The sequence below is a fragment of the Drosophila guanche genome, unplaced genomic scaffold, assembly GCF_900245975.1.
Source record: "Drosophila guanche unplaced genomic scaffold, DGUA_6, whole genome shotgun sequence".
In the NCBI taxonomy this organism is placed as follows: domain Eukaryota; kingdom Metazoa; phylum Arthropoda; class Insecta; order Diptera; family Drosophilidae; genus Drosophila; species Drosophila guanche.
Window position 1 is genome coordinate 8,120,581 of NW_022995743.1, and position 25,517 is coordinate 8,146,097.

Consider the following 25,517-nt stretch of genomic DNA (forward strand, 5'->3'; position numbering starts at 1 on the left):
TCTCTTTGGGCTTTTCGAAGCCTCGCTTCGTCGGACTAAAAGTGCTCCTCTAGCGAACGCCCAGGGTCCAGACTCCTAAAGAACCTAAAGAACGTCCACAAAAAAAGTGACGGGTCCCGCGAACTATCGAATTGGCAAACAAATTATCATTGAACTCGCAGTAGCAATCGCAATCGCAATCGCCCACGCCTTATCTCAGTAGCGTAGCCACCGAAAAAAAGCCACCATCGAAATATAGAAAATCTAACCGTCATAAATAGTGCAAATCAAGAGACGAGAGACACCGAATCGAACGAAAAGCCCGGCGCCGAACAAACAAACTCTTTTTCGCGCTGTTAATTCGCCTAATGAAATCTGAACATTTGTGAATAATTAACGTTTCGATCGCATCGAAAACCTGTTCGCCACCAGCCACCAGACTTCGCAAAAAGCCACAGAAATTAGCCTCCAATAAAATACGACTAAGAGCTAATATATAACACCCCTCGACGCACCAACACACGCGCAGTGATAACAGCCATAGCCACAGCACAGCCATCGCCATCGCCAAAGCACACCATACGCCGGACCATACCCCGCCCGTACCGTGCCTGAGCCCGGAGCCCGGACCACGAAGCCCCCGAGCGGCTAAGCTCGCAGCAGAAATCCACTCGACTCGAGTCACTTCACTTTGCAGCCCCGTCGCACGGCCAGCGCTGAACAGAATACGTTCGAAACGCGCCCGGAATAGTTGTGTTCAACATTTTAGCTCCGCAGCCAACCCCCAAACGATCCAAGTTATCAAGTCATCATCATCGAAAGCTCAGCCAAAAGTTCACTCTGCCATCGATTCGAGTTTGAATTTGAGAAGACACCATAACTGCTGAAGAATGTCTGCCATCTGACAGTGTCCAAGTGTAGAGAAGCAAATTGCCATTTTTTTCGGGGAAGAGGCCATACTCCAAAGTCAGCGTTAATTAGAATGTCGCATATCTGACGGTGACAAAAGTACAGACAGATCTCGTCACACAAACACTCTGAAAGATATACTGAAACCGAGTCTCTCGAGTGTAAAGCGCTAGGAAAAACGAACAAAGGCTGTTCGTAGTATCTGCCACAGGGAGTGCACTCTGCTATCAGTGAGGAAACGGCAATTCGCGAGTAAACAACTGCTATATAATGTCAGCCATCTGACAGTGAGCGAAACGATCCAGCAGCAAGTGCAAGACAAGCCCCAGTGATCCCACGTCCACGAGTGCCAGTGAGACCTGTAAAGAAATCAAATCAACTGCACCAACGCCTTCCGCAGATTTAGCAGCAATAAATGGAGAAATCTGAAATACGACTGCAGCGCATGTCAAATGTATATCAATCGCAATCGAGCTATATGTATCTGAGGAACAAGATGCTGTTAAAAATCGAAAATACCCTACTCCGAAGCCATCGTCAGCGCGAGACCACCGGAATTAAGAAACTGTACAATTCGTTTTTCGTATTGTTTTAACTTGGCTCGGTCCCCCACCCCTTCCAAGGCCCCAAGAACACACGCACAACGCAACTATTCCAATTCCACATAATTGTGAACAAAAAAAACCATAGAAAAAGTTACAAAAAACCCAAAAAAACAAACAAACAAAAAAAAAGAAGGAGTATAGACATAAATAGTGAATAATAAATAATTAACTATAACGATATTATTTGGTTGTTAGTCGAACTCACGCGGAGTGCAACAAATCCACAATCCAAATCTGAAATCCTGAGTGCTGTGCGCATAACGGTGTTAGTGTCATAACGAACATTTTGAACAAAGATGCAAAATGTTAACCTAAGCAAATCCAAACCTAATTAAGGCATCTCAATATAACAAGACCCTACCCACGCACACAAATATTATTTCTACTTCGAATATTACTATTGTTACTATTACTTTTTGTTGCTTGAGCAAAATTGCTGACGCCGCCCAAGGATACCACCGCTAGCGATATCGGTGGATCGATCGACGCGTTAACCAGAAACCAGTAATCAGTGTATCTACCGCTCCCCCTCGGTTATTCACTTTTGAGTGCGTGTGTGACATCAACAAAAATCAACAACAACAAAAAGGAACAAGAAAATAACAAAGATCCAACGCCCATCTACCGAATGGCGCTTTCGTTTCTATCGCAAAACTCCGGTCTCTTGGATTTACAAAGCATATTCGATCCACAATATTCAGAACTGCAACAAGAACATTCGAACCACCATCAACACAACAACAACAACAACAACAACAACAACCCTCACCATCAGCCACACGAGGAGCTACAACTTCAGCTACCACAGCGCATTGCGACCACCACCAACACCAAATTCGATTTGAACATCTTCAGCGAATTCGATCAAATGGAATTCAACAACAACAACAACAACAACAACAACTTGAATCGCAGTCAATATCAGAATAACAACAACAACAGCAATATTAATAGCAACAGCAGTGCCAGCGAGAATATAAATCAGGTAAGTTTTCCATCCATCCTAAGGGAGAAACTTATGAGATGCAAATATACATATAATCAGAAATCCATGGAACATTCGCTTGGAATCAAATAGAACCATAATTAAAATGGCTTTGCAGGGAATAAGTGCCTTGAATATAACAAAATATATGCATAGTACATATGTACTTATGTGGTTCAATTGCTAATGATGCTATAAAGCAGAGACAATGTATCATAAAACAAAATTGTGGTAGACTGAGGTAGACAGCATTCAGAGCTTACTATTATTGTTTTCTTCTTTCGTATCACACCTTTTGTGGGCGTATCTTGAGATCTTTGTTCGGGAATTGTTTACTCACATGTCGGGCATGTCGATCTTATCTTTGTGGAGCATAATTAAATGTGTGTTTTCCCCTACTCTCACTTGAGAGAGAGAGAGAGAGCAAAGAGGAGAGAGATTATACGCGAACTTATCAGCAAGGTTTCGGACCTAAATACATGCTTATACATATGTATTACATATACAAGTACATTTATAGTACTTGAGCTGGACTCTAGAGATAATGCTGTGAGGGCATAGCCTCGCTGGCGGCTAGACGGGCTTTGTTTCTGTTCGTGATTGTAATTCGGAATCTGTTTCTACATTTTCGAGCTACAAGTTGGAGCAGGCTTAGATCACTGAAATTGAATGTTTCTGCTTCTGCTTCTGCTTGGTTTTCCAGATCGAGAACCGCCACTTTATTAGCGGCTACCATCATCAGCATATTGGAACGGATTATGAGCAAGTGATCAACTTTGTTGACTCGCCGCCAAACTCTGAGGAATCGTGGACAGGTAAGGTTACAGCTCGCTCACCATTAAGTCAGTCCATCAATCAGTCAGCTAGCTCTAATCAACTCCATCATCATCGTCGCATCAACTCTGTGGCATCTAGAGATATCGCTAATCGAAGAACTTACGGTTATCGTAGACGGGCAGTCGAAGGATTCGCCGGGACCGCAGATAATCGACGTTCAGACCATCTATCTAAACAGCGGCACCCGCAAAAGACGAATGGATTGGGACTCACTGGACATTGGCCAGACCGAGAACTCCCCCACAGCATCCCAGAGCGGCGAGCTGCCCACCAAAGTGGCACCCCAGGAAAAGGATAAGCACAAGCGCGAGAAGCACTCTGGTAAGGCCAAAACCCAATGTCCCCCTGCATTGGCCAGACCCAAACTCATTTGCATAAGTAAATAAGTTTACTGACTGACCCACAATCAATGAAAGCGAGAAAGACTGAAAGAAATTTCGATATAGAGACCTGTTCGAGACACTCTTCCTGGCCAAAAACTCGTTCTTCACTCCACTCCCATCCACGTTCCCCCTGATGTAAGCTCGTGTATTGTAGTGAATTGGGAATAATTAAGAAACCTGTTTGTGCCCCCTTTGACGAGACATATGGAGGGATAGATAAGTCATAGATAGATAGACAATTAAGTTGATCATTCCGAAAGACAAGCGTGAGTGCATGTGTTAAGTGCTGTACAAGCAGAGAAATATCACTGCTAATTAGTCTGTATCTATCTACCTAGCTAACAGTTGTGCATGTGCGAGTGTAGCTATGAGATGGCTTCGTGACTTGGCAATTAATCCAAACTCTATCATAGGGTTAGGGCTGAAGTGTTTGAAATGGTTAAGTTTACGACAAATGGAGTTGCACCCTCAAAGTCTGGCTTTAAATAGTTCCATAAACTGATTAGCATCGCTGCTGTATGGGCAGCTGGATATCCACTAATGAAATTAACAGAGCAGCGACTGTGATTAACTTAGCACCTGCCCTAACATCACGGTCTCCAACTGACGTTCATCAATAGCTCACTTTAATAATAGAATGCCACAGAGTTTTGGGTACTTTTCCGAAGAGTAAACCGGGCCCCCCACTCATAGCCAGAAAGAGTGAGGGAAAGAGCGAGTGGCTGAGCATCTTTAAAGATGTGCCAGAGAGATTGTTTCAAAAACAAAGTCACGCAAGGTCCCAACTACTAGCCGCTGAACTAATTATTCCACAGCGGGTGTCTGAGGCATGACACTGGCACACTGATATACTTCCACATGGACATATTTATGTACTTGTGTGTGTGTGTGTGTGTGTGTGTGTCACCATATAATTTTGACTCAAATCTAAAGCTCTGCCACGTTTCCCCCCTTTGATGGCTTATCAAGCGACACTTGCCGCAGATAAGACCTAAATGTGTGTTCGCCTTTTCGTTTTGTATAAACCAAACACACAACTTGGTGGATTGTCAGAATTTATGTTTGAGTTTTAAAACTCTACACCATAAAGTACTGTTCTGCATACTGAATCAGAGACGAACCCTGCCGCAGACTTTGTTCATATAATTTCAATACATTTCTCAGCAGCAATCAAAACTATAGTCGATGGTGTAGCAATGCTATCTTTTTGTCTTGCCGGATACTTTTCATACGCTTAATCAAACAATTAGCTGTGACACTATCTAGACAGAAACAACTCATATTTGTGTGTGCGTCAGTCGATGGCTGGCTCTTTGAATTAAATCAATTCGATTGGAGCCCCCGACTAGAGGGTTTCGCTTTGGATCGGTATCTGCAGATAGATTAAATCAATCAGCGAAGCATTTTATTTATTGTGTGACCACTAAGGGGATATTGTCTGATGTCTGATGCATGTTTTAGGAGCGATAAATCCCACTGCTCGAATCTATAGAGATACGGAAGGAACCAGCTAAAAAAGCACTCAAATATCTGCACTAAATTAAGCAAAAAGTTTGTCAGTCTAGCCTCGATAAGAGCGTGAGATTGGGATTGAATCGCCAACGTGGTTTTGGATGTATTTAACTTTAATTTACTCTTCGATTTTGACAGGCCGCAGCAGCTGGAGCGATGAGATTGGCTTCGATTTGAATGCCGAGTTCAACAGCAGCTCGTATCTGAACAAGTAAGATATTCCCGTTTGACCGCGTGGCCGTGTGAGATTGGAGCTAATTATTTCCTCTACAAGCAGTGAAAACTTTCTGTCGTTCTCCCCCACGCTGACCGCCCTGAAGCAGGAGCCCCAGACGGAGCAGATAAAGCCGAATCCAAAGCTCTCGCTGGACAGCAGCGGCAACAGCAATGCCGCAGGCAATGTCTCTGCCAGCGTGGCGATTGCCAAGGTGGATGAGGCACAGAACTCACCGCAGCTGGGCCAGGAGACAGCCGCTGCCAATGGCAAACACGACCTGAGCGCCGGACTACTCTGTGGCTGTGGCTCTCCCCAGGGCTCGCCAGTGGCTGCCAGCGACTACGAGCTGGGCGGACAGCCAGACAAGGGCAAGAGCAATCCTCAGCAGCAGCAGCAGCAGCAGCAGCAGCAGCAACTGAGCGTGCTTGATCCATCCAAGATAGAGCTTGGATCCGCCAACGGAGCGACACACGCCGAGGATCACAAGTGAGTCTCCATCGAGTGTGTCTCTGGTTACGCTGAGCTTTGATGATCCTCCTCCATGTAGGTTTCAATACATTTTGGCTGCTGCCACATCGATTGCCACCAAGAACAATGAGGAGACCCTCACGTATCTGAACCAGGGCCAGAGCTACGAGATCAAGCTGAAGAAGATCGGGGACCTGTCCCTCTACAGGGATAAGATTTTGAAGGTGAGTTCAAGGCTGTGCCACAGGCCCAGCTGGTGCATAACCATGCCCCAAGCCGCCGCCAAATGGCATGTGATTCAGTGAACGATTTGACTTGAGGCTGTATGGCGTCAATTGGTTTTAATAAACCCCAATTAAGATGACGAAGAACTTGAGAGAGAGAGAGAGAGAGATAGACCCACGAGGACTGTGCATGCGTATGAGCAGCGTTTGGCCAAACTACATTTTACATACATTTTACATACTACAGCCCTATGTATATCTAATGTAGAGTGACTTCATCTGTTGCAAATTCACTTGCAGAGCGTGATCAAGATATGCTTCCATGAGCGGCGCCTCCAGTTCATGGAGCGCGAGCAGATGCAACAATGGCAGCAATCCCGACCCGGCGAGCGCATCATTGAGGTGGATGTACCGCTCTCGTATGGCCTGTGCCACGTCTCGCAGCCCCTGAGCTCCAACTCGCTCAACACTGTCGAGATATTCTGGGATCCACTCAAGGAGGTCGGCGTCTACATCAAGGTCAATTGCATTTCAACCGAATTTACACCAAAGAAGCACGGCGGTGAGAAAGGTGTACCATTTCGACTCCAGATCGAGACCTACATAGAAAGCAACAACAGCAACACGAACGGAACAAGCAACAACAATATCAGTGGCAACAGTAACGGAAACGGAATCGGAAACGGTAACAGCGGTTCAACTGCCCCAGGCTCACCGGAGCGTACACCCAATGGGGGCAGCAACAGCAACTGCAGCGTCGGAGGTTTATCCATTTCCAGCGTTAAGCACGCCGTCCATGCAGCTGCCTGCCAGATCAAGGTGTGTGAGGAGAACTGACCTAGATCGAGGGAGTCATTCATTTGTTCATTTCTTTGCAGGTGTTCAAGCTAAAGGGCGCCGATCGCAAGCACAAGCAGGATCGCGAGAAGATCCAGAAGCGTCCGCAGTCGGAGCAGGATAAGTTTCAGCCCAGCTACGAGTGCACCATCATGAATGACATGTCGCTGGATCTGGTTATGCCGGCCACCACCGCGGGCTGCTACAGCCCCGAGTAGTGAGTGTAGCCCCTACAGACTTTACCAATTGACGTCGTCGCTCCACAGTTGACGCAATCTCTCAATTGAGCGTGCAAATTGTCTCGAGTGTAGTTTTTTTATGTGACAGCCAAGGCTGCGGCTTTGATTTACGATCTCCTTGCACTGCAGGCACAGATCCAAGTCCAGATCCCCCAGCTATTTGCATAACAGCCAGTTACTATGATCATGTGTCTGTATTATTCCGTATTACATACTCGTGCACCTGTCAACGTGTGCCCCTCTAGCTTCTTATCTGCCCCTTACCTAGAGCTCAGAACAATTTGGTTATAGATTCAATCAGCCTTCGAATGGGTTAAGTATTTGGGTTAATTTAATGTTCACTCGAATCTATTTAAATGCCTAATTAGATGGCTGCCATTTGTTCGAATTTTATACACTTTTGTGTGCAATGAGCTTTCATTTCAATCTCTAAAATTGTAGCTGTGAAACGCACTCTTGAATGGAATTTTCCCGCACCAACTGAGAGATTGGCAAGGTGTTGGCCCGCTAAGAGCACCATTCGAAGAGCGTTTGGTGTGGGCCGCCCCACGCTCCAAGTAATTTATAGCTTAAAGTTGCTTTTAACCGGTTTTCGGCTTTGTTTCTCTTCTGCTGAACCACACAGACATCAACACAGATCATGTTTTGCATTTAAGTTTCGAATCACCCCCATCCCGAAGCGATACCTGTGCTGAAGATCGAGATCCCTCGGGGGCGGGAGGGCAGGCAAAGAACTTGAAAGTCTAGGAAATTTCCCACTTGACTGAATTACGGGTTAGATGTGGTTTTACATGCAAATCCAAACAAGTTTTCTTATTCAATCAGGGATCGCATATCCAGCATGGGGTATATTCGGGGGGTACAGCTGTATCTGCTTGTAAACAAAGAGAAATCGAACAGTTTCGTGGAAGAGAAAACCTGATTCCCAGGGAGAGCGAGTGGGACGATAGCTGAACGGGTCTGGGGCAGAATGACGGCATTCGTGAACATGCACTGGCCCCCGAAGGATCGTCGCTCCTGTCACTGCAAGATACAGAGCCCCAGCCCGCCATTATCCAGAATTTGTAGGACCAAACTGAAGACTGTAGAACACAGTGGGCACCCAAACTAATCACGCTCCCTGTATCTCTTCCGCAGTATGAAGCTTTGGCCAAATTCGCCCTCGCATATACCCAAGTACGATGGGATGCTACCGTTCGCATCAAGTGCAGCATCGCCGGCGACCAGCGGCAGCAGCCCCATAGCCATCAACTCGGTGACGTCAACCAATTCGCCCAATTTCAAGCTGATGGACGCCACCAATATGGTCTCGCCGCAGCATGTGCCCGCGGAAATGGATGACTTTGTATGTATTTTATATTTGGCACCGCAACTCGACACAGCTAACAATTCCCATTTCAAATTATGATGCAGAATCAGAACATAATGCCGGAGTCGACGCCGTCACAAGTGACGCAGTGGCTGACCAACCATCGCCTCACAGCCTATCTATCGACGTTCGCCCACTTCTCGGGAGCTGATATCATGCGGTTTGTGCTTGCCCACAATACGTTTCGAAACTGTAGCTCATGTTTGGGTTTATTTTTTAGCATGTCCAAGGAGGATCTAATACAAATCTGTGGCCTGGCCGACGGCATACGCATGTTCAACATATTGCGAGCCAAGTGAGTGATACCCAAAAAGAGATGAAAAATCAATTCAAATATTAAATTCTTCATTCCTAGAACCATCACGCCTAGACTCACGCTGTATGCCAGCATGGATGGCTGCAGCTACAACGCCATCTACTTGCTGTCGAACACGGCCAAGGAGCTGCAGCAGAAGCTGTTCAAGACGCCCGGCTTCTACGAGTTCATGACCAAGGCGAGTGCCCAGGAGAACGGGGGAGCTGCTGCCGTTGCGGCCGCCGCTGCTGCTGCTGCTGCTGCTGCTGCAATGTACAACAACTGGAGCATGCACTCAAAGTACTCGGGCAGCGGCTCGAACATCTTCAACGAAGCCAACAAGAGCTGTGTTTACATCTCTGGGCCGTCGGGCATACTCGTTAGCGTCACCGACGAGGTGCTCAACAACGAGATCAAAGACGGCAGCCTCTATGCCTTGGATGTGCAGGGCGGCAAGGTCATCTTGAAGCTGATCAACAAGCAGGACAACAATTGAATGAATACCACCCTAGGAACCAAGTATAGCTTATAGCATTTACACACACTAGCAGTTCGGATATCGTTTTCTATATAAGATTCAATGTCTATGAGTATGAGATTTCGCGCAGCAATTTTGAACAAGCTCCCCACGATTCGCAAGCGGAACCCTTTTTTAGTGCAAAATATGTTTTAGCCACCGTTATTTTCACTCTTGTTTTAAGTTTGTTTACATTTATGCATGTCTTACCACCTATGAGTACGAGAACGGGAACGAGTGCGAGAACGAGAACGAGTACTCCACCGAATGCGCTTGCATTTCGATTCGCTATATTTTGTCTACTTTTTAGTTCATTGACACGCCAACTATCCCTTACACCTACAATTTATAATAACACTCAATCTATGTGCACCATTTGAAGTAGAAAGAACAAAAATCCGCAAAAAACTAAAAACGAAAAACACAAAAAAAAATGCCACCTCTAAATTGAATAATTATAAATAACATCTTGAAGTACAGTACCACGAATACAAGAATTGAGCAATTGTTTCGAAGCAGAGTTCAACTAGCAACCAAAACAACAACTTTTGTATGTGATAGAAGCAATAAAGTGTTATCCACAAGTGGACTGTCAAAAAAAAAACTACAATCTGTTTGAATTTACTTTTAAGATGGAGGAGGGACAGCAGTTATCAACAGAGGAAGATTCTGTATAGATTCTATAAGCAATTCTCAACGTGTTCCACGTCTAAACATTCATTTGTTTCGGGGACTTAATACAAAATTGGAATATAATTCACAAAAGTAGTCCATCAGATGGATGGCTCCCAGGTACTACTGCTGCTCCTACTCTGCGCCATGGGCAAGTACATATCTCCCTTTGAATTAATGAAAGTGTGTGCCAAAGTTTACCTATTCGAGAGCAGGTCATGGTGTGCACAGTGATTGTCGGATTGCGAAGTATATGGTGGAGGGAACGAATCGCATTTTCACCTATCGCGATGCCAGCGGAGCCCTTCAATTGCAGCGAACAGAAACCGTTCCCGCTGGTGTGTCCCTATGGATGTTCTGCAGTGCCGCGGACAGGGTGGAGACCCAGTGCCAGGACAATGGACAGTTCTCTGTGCCTATGCCCATGACATGCAACGATCCGATGCGGCCAGCGGTGACGCGTATCAGGGACGCGGAGTGTTCTGGGAGCATGTATGCTGTGGGCTACACGATCGAGGGACAGCTGTTGGAGCTCTATAGGACGTGCTTTGATCCCGGCAATGCGCGGGTTTTATACTCGCAGAGCGATGTCTACTACAAGACCTTCTGTAAGTGTTCCAACTACGCCTGATGCTCTCACCCAATTGACAATTGACTGTCCTTGACAGTTCCTAAGAGGCCTTCTGTAGACTTTGTGTCCGACCAGCTGTTCAGTCCTGCTGAGGCGGCTGCCTACTACAAATCCAACATATACCACGCCTTCAATTACATCTACGGGGATGGACAGACCTACTTGAGTAATGCTAGAGACCTGGTGATCAATCGTGGGCATCTGGTGGCGTGCGCGGACTTCCTCTTTCTGGACCAAATGGGCAGCACCTTCCGCTACCTGAATGTTGTGCCGCAGTTCAAGTCAATCAACGATGGGAACTGGGAGAAGATCGAACGTTGGGTGCGCAGCATAGTGCCCCAAACGGCTCCGTTTCGGGTGAAGACCGGTGGCATCGGCATACTCAAGCTGGCCGACGGCAGAGGTGTGTTCGAGCAGGCCTTCCTGGCCGGCTCCAAGATTCCGGTGCCCGAGTGGACCTACAAGGTGGTGCGAGAAGTCAGTGGCAGGCGGCTCTACGTATTCCTCACCTACAACTGCACTTTCCAGCGTGAATGGCCGCAGGTCCCAAACATTTGCAAGCCCGTCAGCTGCCCAGTAAACCTGCCAAACACACCCCACGATGGCTTCACCTACTGCTGCGATCCAACGCACTTTCCCCTCTAATCATAAACGATAAATATTTCATTACCCTGGGTATTTGGGCAGGCCCTTACGGAATAATCTTCTACGCAATAATCGTCGACTGAATAATTTAATATTTTGCATTTATTTAATAAAAGCAAAACTGCAAAACTGGAACACTGCACGAAAATTGTGGGTACCTTTAGACTATGAGAGTGGAAAGGGAATGAAAATTTGGTTGTACAGCAAGCAGAATGATGGCTTACGAAGATTTTAGGGCTACATTAAACTACATTAAACTCTTTCGTTTAATTATTACTTAGCCTGTCCTAATGACATTTTAAACGCTGCCGGAGTGGCCATAAAAGTGCACAGGCTGCCCCGAGTGTCCATAAGTTGCCACAGAATCGTTAATCGAGAATGAACAAGCGGGCGGAGATCTTCTACAAGGGGCAGACGTTTATTTTCAACATTTACTCGCTGATGCCGCAAGAGCAGCGCTGGAAGAGAATCCTCAATGAGATCAACTACTTACACGTGATGGGCTTCTGGGTGCTGCTGTTCGATCTGCTGCTGGTGGTGCATGTGGTGGCCAATCTGAACAACATGTTTGAGATTGTGAGGGCCATCTTTGTGCTGGCAACCAGCGCTGGGCACACCACCAAGCTGATTTCCATAAAGATGAATAATGTGGCACTCCAGCAGCTGTTCGAACGTCTGGACGATGAGGACTTCCGTGCTGTGGGTGCGGAGGAGTTGGCCATATTTGCGGCCGCCTGCGAGACGACACGCAAGGCGCGAGATTACTATGCGGCGCTGTCACTTTTAGCTCTGGCCATGATACTGATCTCACAGTTTGTGCTCGACTGGTCGCAGCTGCCGGTGGGCACCTACAATCCATTCGTTGATGGTCCGGGCTCGGCTGGATACTGGCTGCTGTACTGCTACCAATGCCTGGCCCTCTCCACCTCGTGCCTCACCAACATTGCCTTCGACTCCCTGTGCTGCTCCCTCTTCATATTCGTCAAATGCCAGCTGAACATCCTGGCACTGCGTCTGCAGCACTTGGGCAAAGCTAACACCAGCATCGACGTGCAGCTGAGGCAATGCATTCGCTACCACATGGCGATCGTGGACTTGGCCGAGAACATCGAGCGGCTGTTCTGCCAACCGATATCGATGCAAATATTCTGCTCGGTGCTGGTGCTGACAGCAAACTTCTATGCCATAGCCATGGTGAGTGTTTCAATTGAGTGTCCCACAGCTGAATGTCATCCCGTGTGTACTCCCGCCAGTTGTCCGATGAGAAGTTGGCGCTGTTCAAGTTTGTCAGCTATCAGGCCTGCATGCTGATTCAGATTTTTATGCTCTGCTACTTTGCGGGGTGAGTGATTGACTGATTTGTTGATTGATTGGAGCTGAGTTTATTCCTTTGTAGGGAGATCATCCACTGCAGTGTTGGGTTGCCCCATCGGCTGTACGACTCCAATTGGATGGACTGGAATCGCTGCGATCGCCGAAACGTTTTGCTTTTCATGCAGCGTCTCCACTACGAGCTGAGGATAAGAACCATCAATCCCAGTCGCGCCTTTGACCTGGCTCTCTTTGGCTCGGTACGTTTTCCTCGTTTTCCTCACTGCATGTTTAGCGAATTTCCATAATTAGCCTCATTACCGTTGGGGGGGGCTGGCTCTGTGCTTGTGGCTGACTATAAAAGCTACGCAACGCAGGACACGTAGGTTAAATCCGTCGAAAAGTGGCAAACGTTCAGCATGAATCAGCATCAAAGGGTCGCGGCGCACTTCTACAAGCATCAGGTGTGGTACCTTCAGTTATTGGGCATCTGGGCCCTGCCCAGCTCGGCCACAGATCAGCACCGTCGCTGGCATCTGCTTCGATTCTGTTTGATCTTTGTCATACTCAGCGGCATGTTGCTGCTGTTCGCCATGGAGCTGGTTAGCAGCATTTCCAATCTGCGGGCCATACTCAGAGTGTTTTTCATGTTTGCCACGGAAATGTCCTGCATGACCAAATTGATGCACCTGAAGCTGAAGGGTCGCAAGCTGGCCGGCCTCGTCAGCATGATGGAATCCTCGCGTTTTGCCACCAAAAGTGAACAGGAGCAAAACCTCATGGAGGCGGGCAGGGTGTCGGTGGTTAACTTGCGGAATCTATACGGCGTGTCGTCGATAGTGACTGCCACCTTGATCCTCGTTGTTCCATGCTTTGCGGGATGCACGGAGCTGCCGCTGTCCATGTACGAGCTGTGCAGCATTGAGGGTCGAGCCTGCTACTGGGTGTTGTTCCTCACCCATGCCATCTCGCTGCTGCCCACCTGCTGCCTGAACATAGCCTTCGACTCGGTGGCTTTCAGTCTGCTCACGTATCTGCGTGTCCAGGTGCAGATGCTCGTGCTGCGCCTGCAGAAGTTGGGACCGGCAGATGGTCCTCTGGATAATCAGCGCATTAACAGAGAGCTGCGCGAGTGCAGCGCCTACTACAACAACATTGTGCGGCTCAAGGACCTCGTGGAGATGTTCATCAGAGTGCCTGGCTCCGTGCAGCTGATGTGCTCGATTCTGGTGTTGGTGTCCAACCTGTACGACATGTCCACCATCTCGATTGCCAATGGAGAGGCCATATACATGACCAAGACGTGCATCTATCAGCTGGTCATGCTCTTGCAGATCTTCATCATCTGCTACCCCTCCAACGAGGTCACAATCCACAGCTCACGCCTTAGCCACAGCGTTTACATGTCCCAATGGACTACCTGGGACAAGCGAAACCGTCAAATTATCCTGCTGATGATGCAGCGCCTGGGCTCACCGCTTTGCTTGCGCACACTTAATCCCACATTCACTTTTAGTCTGGAGGCGTTTGGTTCTGTAGGCAAAACCGGAAACCGAACATTCTGACTGTAACTAATGGATATTCTTTCTGTTGCAGATTGTGAACTGTTCCTACAGCTATTTCGCACTCTTGAAGCGGGTTAACAGTTAGGTTTGGATTGTTATAAACAAATGATTTTAAATATTACTGGACAAAAACAGCTAGACATCCATCCTCCCTGCAGCAAACTGGTCACACTCGTAGCTGGTATGAAAAATACCAGAAAAGTATATCTTATCGACTCTCTGTAGCTATCGATAGCGCAAATCACGCAATTATTGTTGTTGTCTCATTTAATAAAAATTACTATTCCACTCAAAGAACATTGATATTTCGGGCAAATTAAGTGGTAAATCTTACGGGCTGTCCATATAAACTAGTTGTGCATGTAATTAATTATCGCGCTTGTTGCATCGCACCGCAATTCGTATCGTATCGGCCAGCTAGCATTCTTGCTGACGGACAAAGTTAAGATGTCGGAACACGCAAAAGCAAGCGCCAGCGTTCCTAGCTGCCTGCATTGTAGCGCATACGGTTCGAAATTGAAATTCCAAGATATATTCGATGAATTTGGCCTGGAACTGGGACTCCAGCAGCTGCTGGCGAAGCACTTCGACTTGGCTGTGACGCCCAACGAAAAGCAGCAACAGATCCTTTGCGCAGAGTGCGTCAATGTTCTCATCCGGTTATTTGACATTGACGAGGTACAGCAACAGCAAGATGCCGCGATTGCCAAGCGAGAGAACGCTGCTTCTCCGGCAGCAAAGAGTGCAGCCAAGATGCCACCAAAACCGTCAAAGCACACAACGCCGCCCAAGCCGCAAGTTAAAGTGGAAAAGCCGCCTGTGCCGGCGATCCAATTGCGGGAGCCCAGTCGGCGTATAATCAAAAATAACGCAGCAGTCGTTGTGGATAAAGTTGCGGCACCAGCCAGAACTATCGTGCAGGTTTCTCCGCCCATTGCAAGAGCTCCGAAGGACGCCGACCAGGAGCAGATTAGTGCCCTCATTCTCAATATTCTAAACGAGGATGAGCCGGGCGAGGAAGAAGATATTGATGCCGATAATGTGGCGTCCGTCTCACCCCAAAGATCGGCAGCAATCACAAGTCGAACAACAATTGATGAGCCAGAGGAGGAAACGGTGACCGAGACAGTGACTGAAGACGATCTAGATGGAGTGCACATAATATACGAGCATGACGGTGCGTATTAGACCCTATCTCGTGTTATTTTGCTATAGTTTATTCGTCTTTTAGATATTTCATTGGAAGAGGAGGTAAATACCAAGCCAGACATCAGTGAATGCAGACTGAAAGTGCTGAAAAGGGATAGCCAGAGCGAAGCTGAGAACGAGGAGGGCGAGATCAGCAATATTATTGTCTTTAACTTTGTCGACATCAAAGAAAGTATGTGGACTCGTAGCTGTAGCTATTGTTGCTAATTGATCTCATTTCTTGCCATTACAGAGGATGATATTGAGGATCTATACGAGTACTTGGGCACGGTGGTGAAGACCAGTTTCCATAAGCTAACCTTTGACTGGAGCACAGTCTGCAAGCTGTGCAAATTCAAGTCCGCTACGTTCGAGAATCTGCTGGAGCACATGCAGAAGGTGCACAAGTCTCGGACGGATGTGTTTCAGTGCCCCATCGAAGGCTGCAGCATGGAGCTTAAGGGAAACAAACTGCTGGCCATGCATTTGGTGGTTCTACACGCACCAGTGGCTGAGTAAGATGCGGCTTTATATGTGATAGCTGATGTAATAACTTATGATGCTCCTCTTTTAGTATTGCCATTTATGGCAGCTGCCCGGAGTGCAAGATGACATTTTCGAATATTTTGCAGTACAACAAACACTCGTGCGCACGTTTCATCAAAAAGAGACGAGGCGTTCGCTTGTATTGCGAAATGTGCGCCTTGGAGTTTCCCTCCTGGAAGCGGTAAGCAAATGTTTATAAGAAATTTGACTGAAATGTTAATTTGGATGATCCGTTTCCTTGCAGTTTCAATTTTCACAATCAATTCCATTTGGAGAAGCACCGACCGCGTGCATGCTTCGTCTGTGGCTATGAGAACACCAACATCGACGAACTCTTTCAGCATTTGCACTATTCCCATGAGCCAGAGGGCACACTCTTCTGTGATCTGTTAGTAGCTTTGAGTCCACAGCCTCTCTCTATACATTTCTGATGCTTCCTCTCTGCTTTCAGCTGCGATCGCACGTTCCGGAATGCTGCTGTCTTTGCCGAGCACAGCTCATCGCATGCGAATGTGAGCAACACCACCCACTGCTGCAGCGAGTGCATGGCCACCTTCGAGACTCGTGGCAAACTGAATGTCCATGTGGTACAGTATTTCCCTTGAGATATTCTAGTAATTATAATACAACTAATCGTTGGATACTTTGCAGAGATTAATACACGGCAAAGTCATCAGCTGCGAGCTGTGCTTCCGTGAATTTGCCTCTGAGGTTACCTACAATGTGCACATGAAATCCCATTTGATTATCGAACGTGATCTTCACGTCTGCGTCAGTTGTGGCCAACTCAGTGAGAATCAAGAGAAAATGAACGCCCATCTGGCAGTCGAGGATTCGGCCTGCTATGGCGCAGAGAGTTGCGTGGAGCTGGTTCGCGATGCGTATGTCTGTGAGTACTGCACGACGTACTTTAAGCAAAAGTCCGATCTGCAGGCGCATCGCGAGTCCGGTGTGCACGACAATGGTGTGTTTTGGTGTCAGCCTTGCAAAAAGGAATTTCCCGACATAAAGTTGTATCGCAATCATTTGCGCAACTTCCAGGCACTGCGCACAGATGTGGCACATCGCAAGCTGGACATTTGCAGCTTCTTCATGTGCGATCAGAAGGTAATATCTTCACTTGGCTGCACAATCGAAACATTTGCTTGAATCTGAATCTTATCTTTCAGGGTTGCTCGGCGGTATATGCCAACTGGAACTCTTTGTACACCCACAAGCGACGCACTCACGATGCGCCTGAGAAGCAGCAGGAGAAATCGGGCAAGCTGTTGCAGGAATGGCAATGCCAATTCTGTCTCAAGTTATGCCGCTCCAAGATGTCCTTATCCGTGCATGTCGCCCGTAGCCATAATAATGGTGAGTAGACAAATCGCTTCAACTGATTGCAGACTATCTTAACGAGGTTTCTGCCTAGACAACGTGGTCTGTTCGCTGTGCAAAGCGTCGTACAAGAGCAAGGAGGCGCTGGAGAACCATCATGCCTACTGGCACGAGCCCATCGAGTGTCCGCAGTGCTTCAAGATAGTCAAGAATCGCCGCAACTACGACACCCACGTGAATGTGGTGCACTCCAACAAAAAGCGCTACACTTGCAGTGTGTGCGAGAAGGGCTTCTACCACAAGAGCGAGATGGAGGCTCACAAGAGGGTCTGTACTCTAGCAAAAACTCTAATCTCGAACTCCAACTGATGGATACCCTTTCTGCAGCTACATTCGCAGTCGTACAGCTGCGATCAGTGCAGCTTCACCACCAGGAACAAGAAATCACTGTCTGTTCACACGCTGGGCCAGCACTTTAAGCGTTTCGCCTTCGAATGCAAGATGTGCGACAAGCACTTTGGTCGACGCCAGGGACTGACCAATCACATACAGCGTGTGCACGCCTCCAAGCATGTGTGCCGCAACTACATTGATGACGGCTGCGGACGTTCGTTTAACACCAGTTTACAGGTGAAGATGCATTTGCGCAAGGTGCACAACTCCACTTTGGTGTCTGACGATGTGCTCGAAGAAGAGGCGTATGCCAACGCCAGACCCAGGCCAGCGAAGAGGCGTTGCCTTGGATTGGGGCAAGATACCAAAGACGACAGTGCGGATGATTTGGATAGAATGAAAGACGCTGATTATCAACCAGAGGAAGGAGACGAGGAGGATGTGGCGGAGGAGGAGCAGGACCAGGAGGAAGAATGTGAGCTGGAGTTTTCCGTAGACGAGGCAGAGGCGGAGCATAAACCGAAACCAAACTCTGGCTCGCTCACAGTCAGACATGGAAGAAAAAATTGTTCAAATTAGTTAATTTTCCTTGCTAAAGCAGATTTGATTTAATTGAATTTGATTTCCGTTCATTTTGCTAACCATTATTTGAACACAGAGATGTCAGAAAATGACATAAATATGTATTCCGTACAGTACATAATACAATTCTAATGATAATATAATAGCTAATCTCTCGTACATTTAGGCTAACTTCAATGCAATTAACTAGCCAGAATCTGGCGGAAGCAAATTTGATTTATTAAGCGTTGTAGTTTGGTCATGTAACTGTTGAAGATTGTGTGCGGAGCTTACCTACAAACAAAATAAGTTACGAAAAATGCAAAAGAGATTGTAGAAGTAAGACTCACTGGGCTAATTGGTGTAATAACAATGGCGGTGCGCGTGGCACAGTGCAGCAGGGCCGTGTCCTCAGTGGACTCATCACAGTCACCGTCGCCATCGGCATCCACATCGACATCCACGTCGACCCCAATGTCGCTATCGATCTCCCACGATGGGAAATGTTCCATTTCGCCTTCACAGTTTAGATCTTCCTCCTCAAAATCCTCATACTCGTCGATAAGTATAACTATGGATGGAGCAAGGGATTTAGTTAAATATCAATCACATAAATGATTGCTTTACTTGAACTATCTGGCGGCGTTGCCTTTGCAGCGCATTCCAGGGATTGTGCACCCTCATCTGGTATGCTGATGCGCTGCTCCTGCTTGCTATATGGCTCCGATGTGGATCTATGCAGGCTGTAATACACGTTCTCAACGATTATAATTCGTATTTTTGTTAATTTACTATCGAGAACAAACCTTAATGTAACACGTTTCTTGGTCCTATTATCTAAATCAGTCATAAAAACATCATTGTGCTGCTGCTTCTCAGACCCCAGCTGATATGAGTTAAGCACGGAAGACTGCAAAGAATCGAAACAAATCAGTAATCAATTGGGGGGCGAACAGTTGGGCGGGTGCTACCTTGGTATTGGTCGAAGTATGCTGCGTGTGAGGCGGCAAGGGGGTTTGCGTTGCGATCGCATCCGTGGTCGTTGTTGTTGTCTGCGTGGAGGTGAGCGCTCGCAACTCCGTGCCATCCGTGGATGTGGCCGAAGTGGCGGTCGTTGTGTGCTCTGGATGCACACTCAGTGCCGCGGTGCGCTTCCACACATCGATCATGGACAGATTGTGAGCGTGGTGCAGGGGATTGTGGCTAGGGCTAATGGAATGTATCTTGCTGGGCTTTGCTGGTAGAGGCAGGGCCAAGAATCTATCACGATCCTCCATATAGGCTTTGATCAGCACGTCCAGCTTCTCTTCAATGTCAGCGACCTATAAGCCAAACAATAAAAGTAATTTGAATGGATGCTGCTCGCCACTCACCTGTCGCTCGACTTTAACCACGCGGGAGGCTAAACTTATTTTAGATGCATAAACATCCTTGGCCTTGGAGCCTTGTTTGCCCAGGATTTGATCCAAACTGTGGACGGAAGAGCATAAATATTTGCAGTTGCATGAATATTTGGTAGACTCACCGCAAATGCAGCATCTTGACGCGACCCAACAAGTCAACGTGACCTGCAAGGAACGAAGAGATTTATGAACTTTAATGGAGTGGAGCAGGGAAATGCATTTGTGGCTCACCCGCTGCATATTGCTCCATGACATCCTTGACATCGTACGGCTTCAAGGCCTCCTTGAACTTACGCCGTGCCACAAAGTACTTGAGCTGCAACAACCAAAAGGGAAGCCTCAGTTATCTGATATCTATTTATGGATGCCTTACCCACTCACCTTGCGTATGAAACGAATTGCCGTCTTGTGTCTATTGGTTAGCTGCGTGCAGCGCGGCTCATCATCCTCATCTGCGGGCAATTTGTGAATCAGAGAGATTGACTTGTGCGTTAGGTTTTGGTTGCTAGCTTCGCTTGTTGTTGGTTTTTTTTTTGGTTTTTGGTTTATTTGTTTTGGTTAATTTTTTGGATACATGTAAGCAAGTCAACGTCAACCCAAATATACAACAACACATACAAAAAAGGTACCGTTACACACACATATAGAACAATTAGTAAATACAATACGTAAATACGATATTGATAAGGATAATATTGATATTCATATTAGATGTAGGATAGTAATACGTTTACGTATGATTAAGGTCAACAAGAGATAGAGAGAAAGATCGATAGATAGATAGATGGATAGAGAGCTTAGTTAGTGGTTAGTTAGTTGGCTGGAATATGCTCCAGTTCAGTTCGGATTCAAGCGTTGTGGTGTCGTGTGTCGTTTTGGGGTTTGAGGATGTGTGGGCGGTGGAGGACTAGGACTAGGACTAACTAAGACTACAACTCAAGTGGGTAGGGGGGGGACTCAAGTGGGACGGCATGCATCCCTAGCATAGCAGCATAGCAGCATAGCAGTGGCGATAGTTAGACTTGTTTCGCACGCACTTGCCACACCAAAGGACCCATCAGCAGCGGCAGCCGATCCGTGCGAGAATCCTGTCTCAAGAAACTGCGAGGCGGCTGCAAAGAATCGACCCGTTCGACCACTGCCCGAGCTGGGACTCGGACTGGCACTGCGCCGCTGGTTGGACACGGGCAGCGGCAACGTGTTGCTCCTCTGACAATTGTCCGCTTTGGCCCCATCCTCTGGGCCCGCCTCCAAGTCGGGCGTGTTTGCGGGCGCCACTCTGGGATTGCGCAGCGAAAACGATGAGCCGAACAAGCTGCCCTGCAGAAAGCCAAACAGCACCACGGGAATGGTTAGATTTCTAGATGCCACCTGGGCAGACGCAGACGCTGAAGCAGACGCAGAACCCTCCTCAACCGTGGATGCCTGATGGGGGAACTGGGCCAGGGAGCCAGCACTGGAGCTGTGCTGGCAGTTGGCCAGCTGTCTGGGCTGGGCTGAGTGAGTTAGAGAGCGGAATTAGTTGCTGTCGAACCCACAGTCCAAGGGGTTAGTCGAGCCACAGTTAGTCTGGGGATTCGTGGAGTCCGGCTCTGTGGGGGGGTGTCGCAGGTGTCGCGGGTGTCGCGGGAGTGTTATGTAACCAACCAACAAACAACATCAATTATAAATTTCAATCAGTCTTATCTCTGGGATGCAAGTCACAACATTGACACAACCACAACACTCAATATATCAATATAATAAAATGTGAGATACAAAAAAAAAAAAAAACAAAGGATTTTGTTAAAGTTTTTGGTTTTTTTTTTTCTTGACATTCGTATTGCAGGACCTGGGGGAGGAGGACCTTTGTAGACTTACCGTCTGAATTTTTAACATTTTTTAAGCATGTGGTCTCAGCCACTGAATCTTCGCTGAAACTTGGATTCAAGGATTTGCCATTCTGTACTACCTCTGCAAAATTTCAAATCAAACGTTAAACTTTCATTCCGCACACTAGATCTCGTTTTTTTGAAGGTGGAGTACGTGGAGTATGTGTCATTGACATAAATAAATCATAATTTGGAGGTCTGGTCACAAGTGGGCAATCGACACTCACTACACTTTTCCTTTGTTTAGCCATAAGTTTGATTTTAATCTCCTCATATCCACTGTTTTATATTTATGGTATTTATTTTGTATATTTCTGTATTCAAAACTGAAGAGCTTGAGGTCTTCCCCAACATTTTTAACATTTTCAAGAAAAGCCTCCCCTTAGAACTGTCTGTAACTATTTATTACTTGATTTATGACCACTTCTTGAATTGAATTCGATTGCGGAACAATGGCATGCATGACGGAGATACAACAAATAAAAAAAAACCAAACAAAAATAGGGGACAAATATCCATCGAAACGAGTAATGTGCATTCCATCTTTCAGTTGAGGTAACCAAATAAATATATATCCCAGATTTCTCGGAGGGCTGTGCCTTGCCTTTCGGAGGGGGTTGGGTTGTTGGGGGAAAGGGAATCCTTCATTTTGATATTGTTTGCTTGGCAAAAGTCGAGTTTGAAAGAACAACATGACATGCTGTATGGGGTTAGTACAGTGCGTTCTACGGTTCGGAAAGAGAACTTTTCATTGATCGATCGGGCTTACAGCCATAAAACGCACTGTACTGTACCCACATCCATGTAAGCTTTGGGTATGTGTGTGTTTGGGAGTGTGAGTGTGTGTGGCTTGTGTGTGCAAACAGAAATTGTTGTAATGGAATCTCGAAATGGGAAACATAAACAGAGGAGTAGTCCGAAATCGTTCGTACTGCAACTTACCCAAGTTCTCCACGGATGCATTTATATCCCGAATGGTGCGTGTGTAGCGCGTGGAGGCACGGGATGAGCCAGGGGGCTTGGACATGCTGCTGCCATCAGCGCCACCCGGATTCTGGATGGTCTGGCTCTTGTGTCGCCTAATTGTCGGCAGGCGGGCCACGAAGGATGTGTTGTGCTTAAAGCTGGAGGACGCCCGTCTGTATCGAAGGAGAACGATTGTTGATTGTCGAAGAACAGAGGAATTATTTTAGTCAGCACTTGGATTTTATATTGTAGATTTCAAAAGAAGTTGTAGTCGAGGACACAAGAGTAAATAGAGCGGCGGTTAACTGCCAAACGGGTTGTAAGATACGAGTGAGATAGGATCGTGTGGTGTGGTACAGGTAAGGTGTAGTAGCTGTGTGTTTTTGTGGCTGTGCAACAGACATTGGAGAGGTGACAAAACAGGTGACAAGACAGGGTGCACAGGTGGGTGGCATTTTTGGGTGTGCTACATTGGGTGCGTAACATTGAGGATCAATTCAAACACAAAAATTACAATTACTAATTACAAAATGATGTGCGACAAAGTCGGTGCAATGCCGACGATAGCGATACGTTCCCGGTACTCAGCGGAAGGAGCAGAACATCTGATCACTATGAAGCTTATTTGAAGAATAAACTGTTAAGTTACTTAGTTGAATGATCTATTTATTCATACATTAAGCAGACTGACAAATATCTAAAATCTTCAACTATATTTTATCTTCATCCGCGAGTACCGGGAATGCGTTTGCTTTGGCTGAGGTTTGGGGGTAGGGTCTGGACTTAAATAAGTGAGTGTGGCTGGTTGGAATTTCTGCAGTAATTGGGTTCACAAAAAGAGAAAGAGAGAGGAGAGTTAAGTAGAGAGAGAGAGAGAGAGTAAATCGAATAAAAAGCATACGGCTGGCTTGGCTCATTTGGCATCATTGAACTCACATGTTAATTATAGTTTTACGCACACACCACACATTTATTATTGCATTTTTATGGAGTTTTTTTGGTTTGTTGTTTTTTGTGTGTTTTGGTGGGAATGACCGCGCGGGCGCATGGGGGGCAGCAGAAAACACAGAATGAGAATCAATTCGTATCACATTGATTAATTGTTTTTGGTCTTTTGGGGGAATAATTTCAATAAAATTTAGCATAGAATTCTTCTATTAAATGCAGCGGCAGTCGGAAGAGATGTATGAGTATAACAAGAGCGAGAGCGAAAGACAGAGAGAGCGACAGAGAAAGAGAGAGACACAGAGAGAGAGAGAGAGAGATGGGTGCTTGGATGGCATTAAAGCTGCGAATTGAAACTCAATTTGATTGAAATGGTGGGATAAGAGCCATGTCTACTACGTATGTGAGTGCTGAGTAGGGGGACACGATGGTCCCCCCACCCCGTTAACAGAATGATTTTGGCATGTGGCTGACTTCAAGTCTTTGCTTTAAGTTGTTTGCTTTTTTTGATATGATTATCAAGTTTTACCTATATTCGGTTATGTTTTTTAATAATCGCTCCCAGTTTTCAGAACTGAAAATGTTTACAAAAATTATATTATCGATGGAAAAAAATTAAATTATATATGTAAGAACTTAAGTGGTTAATCGGTTTGGCGAGCAGATAGGCACAAAAACACATACAAAGAGAGAGAGAGAGTGTGTGTTAGAGAGGGTGGGAGGGGGGGGGAGAGAGATGGTGACAGTCGAGTGGGCGTTGATCGGGGAGCACACAAGATACAGTTACGCTATATGTAGGTTCTACCCATGCTGGGTGTTTTCTAGTTGGTTCTTGGTGGTTTCGCTTTTGTACAGTTCTTTGGGTTACAGTTATTTTCGGTGTCTAATCGTTTTCACGAGCTGCTGATGATCAAGGTGAATTTACGAACAAGTTGACGTTGTCTGCAGTGGGGTTAACTTATTCACCACGCTCAGCGTGGACAAGCGCCAGAAAGGGATAGAGATAGAGACTCCGCTCTGGTAAAGACGTCACCTTGTAGGTAAATTCACCTTGGCTGGGCTCGTTCTCTGATTGTTCAATTTTTAAGCGGCAGCAGCAGCTCATGAAAACATCCTTTTGTATATTGTTAAATGCTGTTTGGTTTCTATTGTGTGTGTGTGTGTGGGTGTGTGTGATTATTCTGTGTCTGTACAAAAGTCCATAAATCCATTTCTCATCTGCAAAATATCCCTGAATATACTGCAATTTTTTGTTGTAAGCAGGTTGCAGCAAACGAAACAAAAGGCGCGTGGCTTATGTGTGGGAAAAGTACTTACGAAGCCGGCGGACTGGGTAGTGCCACCTGGTGGATCTTCCACGTGGCCACAGACACGGAATGCTCATCGGACGCATAGCATCGCCACACGGCCTGGATGAGTGTGGCCGCCGGCTGGCGTCGTCGTATCATGTGCTTCTGCCTCTGCTGCTGCTGCACCTTCAGTGCAAAGCCGCTGCCCAGAATTCCCTGCGGACGGAATCGGAAATCAGCACAGCAGAATGCCATTCAATATGCAAAAGCTTACCGCTGGCAGAGCGAAAAATGAAATGCCGAGCAGGGCGCAGCAGGAGGCAATCAGTTTGCCCTGCCAGGTGATGGGCACCATGTCGCCATAGCCCACCGTGCACAGTGTGATCTGTGGAGAGCGGGGGGGTGGCGGAATAAGTTAAAGAATGAGTGAACCCTACAGCGGGGCGGCTGTCGAACCTACCACACCCCACCAGAGGGCCTGTGCAAAGTTGCTAAACTTGTCGTTGACATCCTTCTCCCACATGTAGACCAGGAATGATGCAAAGATTAGACCTAAGAATCCTATATACATGGTTGTGATCAGCTCCTGCAAGATACAGAAACCAAAGTGAAGATCTATCTACGTTTATTTGGTACTTTGAACCCACCTGTCTGTGTGCGTATACAACCGAACCGAGGAGCTTCCAGGTGCCTCCTCGACGATCCATGCGCACCATGCGCAATATCTGAAAGAATCGTAGACCTCGTAACGCACTCGTGGCGAACACCTGGCCGGAGGTGCCCATGCCTAATACTACAATTGAGGCTAAAATGGTGACAATGTCTGAAATGCACA

At 46.8% G+C, this 25,517-nt stretch overlaps 7 protein-coding genes across 26 annotated transcripts in view; 6 read left to right on the forward strand and 1 right to left on the reverse strand.

Annotated features, from left to right (window-relative positions):
• LOC117580189 (CHH-like protein) overlaps nt 1-1,184 on the forward strand; it is a 32,624-nt gene extending 31,440 nt beyond the window's left edge. For all 4 annotated transcript variants that reach the window (XR_004573548.1, XR_004573549.1, XR_004573547.1 and 1 more), the window contains exon 4: nt 1,062-1,184. The gene's annotated coding sequence lies outside the window, so the exon portion shown is untranslated. The remainder of the gene's footprint in view (nt 1-1,061) is intronic.
• A 94-nt stretch (nt 1,185-1,278) lies between these two features.
• On the forward strand, nt 1,279-1,840 carry LOC117580206. The gene has a single exon (XM_034266603.1). It carries the CDS (start codon nt 1,304-1,306, stop codon nt 1,481-1,483), a length of 180 nt encoding a protein of 59 aa, XP_034122494.1. The 5' UTR covers nt 1,279-1,303; the 3' UTR covers nt 1,484-1,840.
• A 152-nt stretch (nt 1,841-1,992) lies between these two features.
• Nucleotides 1,993-9,656, forward strand: LOC117580096 (putative uncharacterized protein DDB_G0289263). 7 transcript variants are annotated; one of them, XM_034266398.1, is made up of 13 exons: nt 1,993-2,478; nt 3,182-3,293; nt 3,394-3,636; nt 5,349-5,421; nt 5,485-5,913; nt 5,975-6,119; nt 6,420-6,938; nt 6,998-7,173; nt 8,333-8,540; nt 8,606-8,724; nt 8,785-8,859; nt 8,920-9,093; nt 9,124-9,656. In XM_034266398.1, the coding sequence occupies exons 1-13, from the start codon at nt 2,122-2,124 to the stop codon at nt 9,353-9,355; spliced, it is 2,862 nt and encodes a 953-aa protein (XP_034122289.1). In that variant the 5' UTR covers nt 1,993-2,121; the 3' UTR covers nt 9,356-9,656. The 7 variants fall into 7 exon arrangements, with proteins under 7 accessions (XP_034122289.1, XP_034122252.1, XP_034122270.1 ...); XM_034266361.1 differs by having other exon boundaries at nt 8,920-9,656; XM_034266379.1 differs by having other exon boundaries at nt 8,609-8,724; nt 8,920-9,655.
• Nucleotides 9,657-10,138: 482 nt separating this feature from the next.
• LOC117580171 lies at nt 10,139-11,461 on the forward strand. The gene is made up of 3 exons (XM_034266500.1): nt 10,139-10,199; nt 10,264-10,656; nt 10,717-11,461. The coding sequence occupies exons 1-3, from the start codon at nt 10,154-10,156 to the stop codon at nt 11,322-11,324; spliced, it is 1,047 nt and encodes a 348-aa protein (XP_034122391.1). The 5' UTR covers nt 10,139-10,153; the 3' UTR covers nt 11,325-11,461.
• Nucleotides 11,462-11,702: 241 nt separating this feature from the next.
• LOC117592504 (odorant receptor 46a) lies at nt 11,703-14,285 on the forward strand. The gene is made up of 5 exons (XM_034286349.1): nt 11,703-12,518; nt 12,578-12,666; nt 12,721-12,895; nt 13,022-14,170; nt 14,232-14,285. The coding sequence occupies exons 1-5, from the start codon at nt 11,703-11,705 to the stop codon at nt 14,283-14,285; spliced, it is 2,283 nt and encodes a 760-aa protein (XP_034142240.1).
• Nucleotides 14,286-14,445: 160 nt separating this feature from the next.
• LOC117578832 (zinc finger protein 62 homolog) lies at nt 14,446-18,535 on the forward strand. The gene is made up of 10 exons (XM_034264595.1): nt 14,446-15,377; nt 15,432-15,581; nt 15,642-15,903; nt 15,963-16,115; nt 16,179-16,322; nt 16,386-16,521; nt 16,586-17,041; nt 17,104-17,290; nt 17,349-17,581; nt 17,642-18,535. Exons 1-10 carry the CDS (start codon nt 14,648-14,650, stop codon nt 18,224-18,226), a joined length of 3,036 nt encoding a protein of 1,011 aa, XP_034120486.1. The 5' UTR covers nt 14,446-14,647; the 3' UTR covers nt 18,227-18,535.
• The window catches only part of LOC117578833 (potassium voltage-gated channel subfamily KQT member 1), a 35,219-nt gene continuing 27,923 nt past the window's right edge, over nt 18,222-25,517 (reverse strand). For 2 of the 11 annotated variants that reach the window (XM_034264599.1, XM_034264596.1), the window contains exons 4-19: nt 25,330-25,505; nt 25,143-25,268; nt 24,957-25,067; nt 24,711-24,898; nt 23,923-23,967; nt 22,425-22,621; nt 20,649-21,107; nt 19,993-20,063; nt 19,843-19,927; nt 19,734-19,776; nt 19,582-19,678; nt 19,180-19,530; nt 19,015-19,118; nt 18,836-18,951; nt 18,559-18,779; nt 18,222-18,502 (exon numbers count right to left, since the gene is read on the reverse strand). In XM_034264599.1, coding sequence (XP_034120490.1) covers nt 18,416-18,502; nt 18,559-18,779; nt 18,836-18,951; nt 19,015-19,118; nt 19,180-19,530; nt 19,582-19,678; nt 19,734-19,776; nt 19,843-19,927; nt 19,993-20,063; nt 20,649-21,107; nt 22,425-22,621; nt 23,923-23,967; nt 24,711-24,898; nt 24,957-25,067; nt 25,143-25,268; nt 25,330-25,505 — 2,477 coding nt within the window. In that variant the 3' untranslated portion in view covers nt 18,222-18,415. Of the gene's footprint in view, nt 18,503-18,558; nt 18,780-18,835; nt 18,952-19,014; nt 19,119-19,179; nt 19,531-19,581; nt 19,679-19,733; nt 19,777-19,842; nt 19,928-19,992; nt 20,121-20,648; nt 21,108-21,471; nt 21,565-22,424; nt 22,622-23,922; nt 23,968-24,710; nt 24,899-24,956; nt 25,068-25,142; nt 25,269-25,329; nt 25,506-25,517 lie in introns of all 11 variants that reach the window. The other 9 variants (XM_034264607.1, XM_034264597.1, XM_034264600.1 and 6 more) reach the window with 9 other exon arrangements.